Genomic DNA, 2,778 nt, shown 5'->3' with positions numbered 1-2,778 from the left:
GGATGCCTCCCTGGAATTATGTAGCAGTCTAGTCATCTTTCTTTTACATCTAGTATCCTCCTATGAGTGAGTACATACCATGTTTGTCCTTCTGAGTCTGTGTTACATCACTCAGGATGATTTTTTCTAGATCCACACTGAAAGAAACAATCAATCAATGGGACCTGTTGAAACTGAGAAGCTTTTTTAGAGCAAAGGACACAGTCAACAAGACAAAGTGACAGCCTACAGAATGGGAAAAGGTCTTCACCAACCCCACATCTGACAGAGGGCTGATATCCAGAATATATAAAGAACTCAAGAAATTAGACATCAAAATGCCCAACAGTCCAATTAAGAAATGGGCTATAGAACTAAACAGAGAATTCTATAGAGAGGAAGTTCAAATGGCTGAAAGACATTTAAGGAATTCCTCAACATCCCTAATTATCTGGAAAATGCAAATCAAAATGACTCTGAGATACCACCTTACACCTTTCAGAATGGCTAAGATCAAAAACACAGAAGACAGCTTATGCTGTACAGGATGTGGAGCAAGGGGAACTCTCTTCCACTACTGGTGGGAATGCAAGCTTGTACAGCCACTTTGGAAATCAATATGGCACTTCCTTAGAAAATTGGGCATCCATCTCCCCCAAGACCCAGCTGTAGCATTCTTGGGCATATACCCAAGGAATGCTCAATCATACCACAAGGGCATTTGCTCAGCTATGTTCATATCAGCATTGTTTGTAATAGCCAGAACCTGGAAACAACCTAGATGCCCTTCAACTAATTCACTCTTCACAAATTGGTTTTATTGTACAGGGTGTTTAATCTATAAGAGAAGAACTAAAATGCATTAAACTATCTAGACTAGACCTGCAATGTATATCATGTAATCCTACATGAAATATTTGCTAAAACTGAGAGGGAGACATTTTGTGTTGTGGGGGTTATTCTGCCATGTACAAGTTTTTCTCATTGTTCTAAGTATTTTGTTTTAATAAATAACTCCCCCAGACCTTTCAGTCTTGAGCTTTCTCAAGATTTTTCTTCTTTGTAGTCTGTCAAGTTTTGCCTTCAAAAAGGGAGATCTAAAATTGTTCCCCGGTCATACACAAATTTCACTCAGTTTTTCATTCTACCCATTATATTATATTCTACTTCATATGGTAGTATTAAAAGTCATGAGTGTTATTCAATATTGTTTGATAGTTGTAAGCAGACCAATGGGCATAGGAAATATTAGAATTATACTGGAGTGCTGCAGACAGCTGAGAGCATCAATACCCCAATAATAGGATTTCATGACACAAGAGAGAATCATGGTTAGACAGTATTCACTTTCTCTGACACATGGGCTCTCACTTTTATGAGAAAGCCTGGAATCCTCTGTACTGACAACGTCTCTCAGTAATTTTTCTCTCTCCTATTAATTCTGCTAATTAATTCCCCTAATTAATTCTATTAATTCTAGATTAGAAGCTTATTTTCTCTTTTAAAAGAACCTGTGTTGGAATGGTCAAAGTAGATTTCACTGTTATGTATGAATCCCACCTGGTGATACAACTCAGACCCCTCACAGGGAATAACTGTGTCCTCTCTAAAGACAGAAAATGCACAGATACTCTTAACTGCTAGAGATGAAGAGGAAAAAAATACAGGGATGGTACAGACAGGACCATTTAGCCTCTCTTTAGTTCAACAAAACTACAAAACATTAGTTCTACAAAAGCAAATCACTCTCCATTAGCTCTGAAAAATCCCGTGACAATCGAAGAAACAGTTTCAGAGAGTGGCTCATGAGGAGGAGCAGCTAGGGCAGCTCACCCTCTCACTTCTGCTTCCATGAGGTTTATGGTATGACTTGTATCACTGTGGGAGGAAGCTGATTATACTGCAGACAGTGATAAGTTGCAAAGTCTTCAGGCTCCAGGCTGCTGATTGTGAGAGAATAATCTGTCCCAGACCTACTGCCACTGAACCTTGGTGGGACCCCATTTTGCAAGCTATTTGCACCATAAATCAGAAGCTTAAGAGCTTTTCCTGGTTTCTGCTGGTACCAGTTTAAAGCATAGCTAATGCCCTGACTGGCCCGACAAGTGATAGTGACTCTGTCTCCCAGAGAGGCAGACAGGGAGGGTGGAGACTGGGTCACCTGGATGTCACATCTGGCACCTAGGATAGGGGACATAATAAATTTGAACATAGTTAAAGATGATAGGAAAGGAATATCCCAAAATGCCATTCAACACTAATCACTATGTTACAATGAATTTTCCATTTTAGTCCTTTTTTACCTGGTAACCAGAGCAGCAGGAGCCCGAGGAGCTGAGCAGGGGCCCTCATGTCCATGCTGAGTCCTGACTGCAGTGACAACTGTACAGGGTGTGACTGGTATATGAAGAAGTCCTCAAGGCTGTGTGCAGTGAGTGCATGCAAATCACTGGGAACCTGTTAGGATGGGCACAGCTGTAAGTCTTTCTTATCTCAGTAACTGAGCTCAAGTTGTGTGTCCTCAGATACCTGAAGTAAAACCACACATATACCTTCAGAGAATGCATTTCATTTTAAAAATTATAAACAAATTTGGAGGTCATTTGAAAATTTCTATTATACATAAAATATATTTGAATTCTACTCAACATAAGATCTATATCGTGGGTAGTATAGAAGAATATCCCACTATCAGGAAATATACAACAGAGAAGGGACTATTAAATCTTTAATTCAATGAAATAATTCCTATTGTTAAAAAATAGTATTTATCTTTCTTCATAAAGTTCTGTTCATTTG

General features: G+C 39.1%; 1 gene segment (V, D, J or C); it reads right to left on the bottom strand.

Moving 5' to 3' along the window:
* Positions 1 to 1,837: 1,837 nt before the first annotated feature.
* Positions 1,838 to 2,337, bottom strand: LOC118580210. The segment is given in 2 exon segments: positions 1,838 to 2,160; positions 2,283 to 2,337. Coding segments are annotated over 2 exon segments (378 nt in total).
* Positions 2,338 to 2,778: the final 441 nt, after the last annotated feature.

Source organism: Onychomys torridus, chromosome 3 (assembly GCF_903995425.1).
Source record: "Onychomys torridus chromosome 3, mOncTor1.1, whole genome shotgun sequence".
In the NCBI taxonomy this organism is placed as follows: Eukaryota; Metazoa; Chordata; class Mammalia; order Rodentia; family Cricetidae; genus Onychomys; species Onychomys torridus.
The sequence above is the reverse complement of the archived record's forward strand: the minus strand, read 5'-3'. Positions and strand labels throughout refer to the sequence as shown.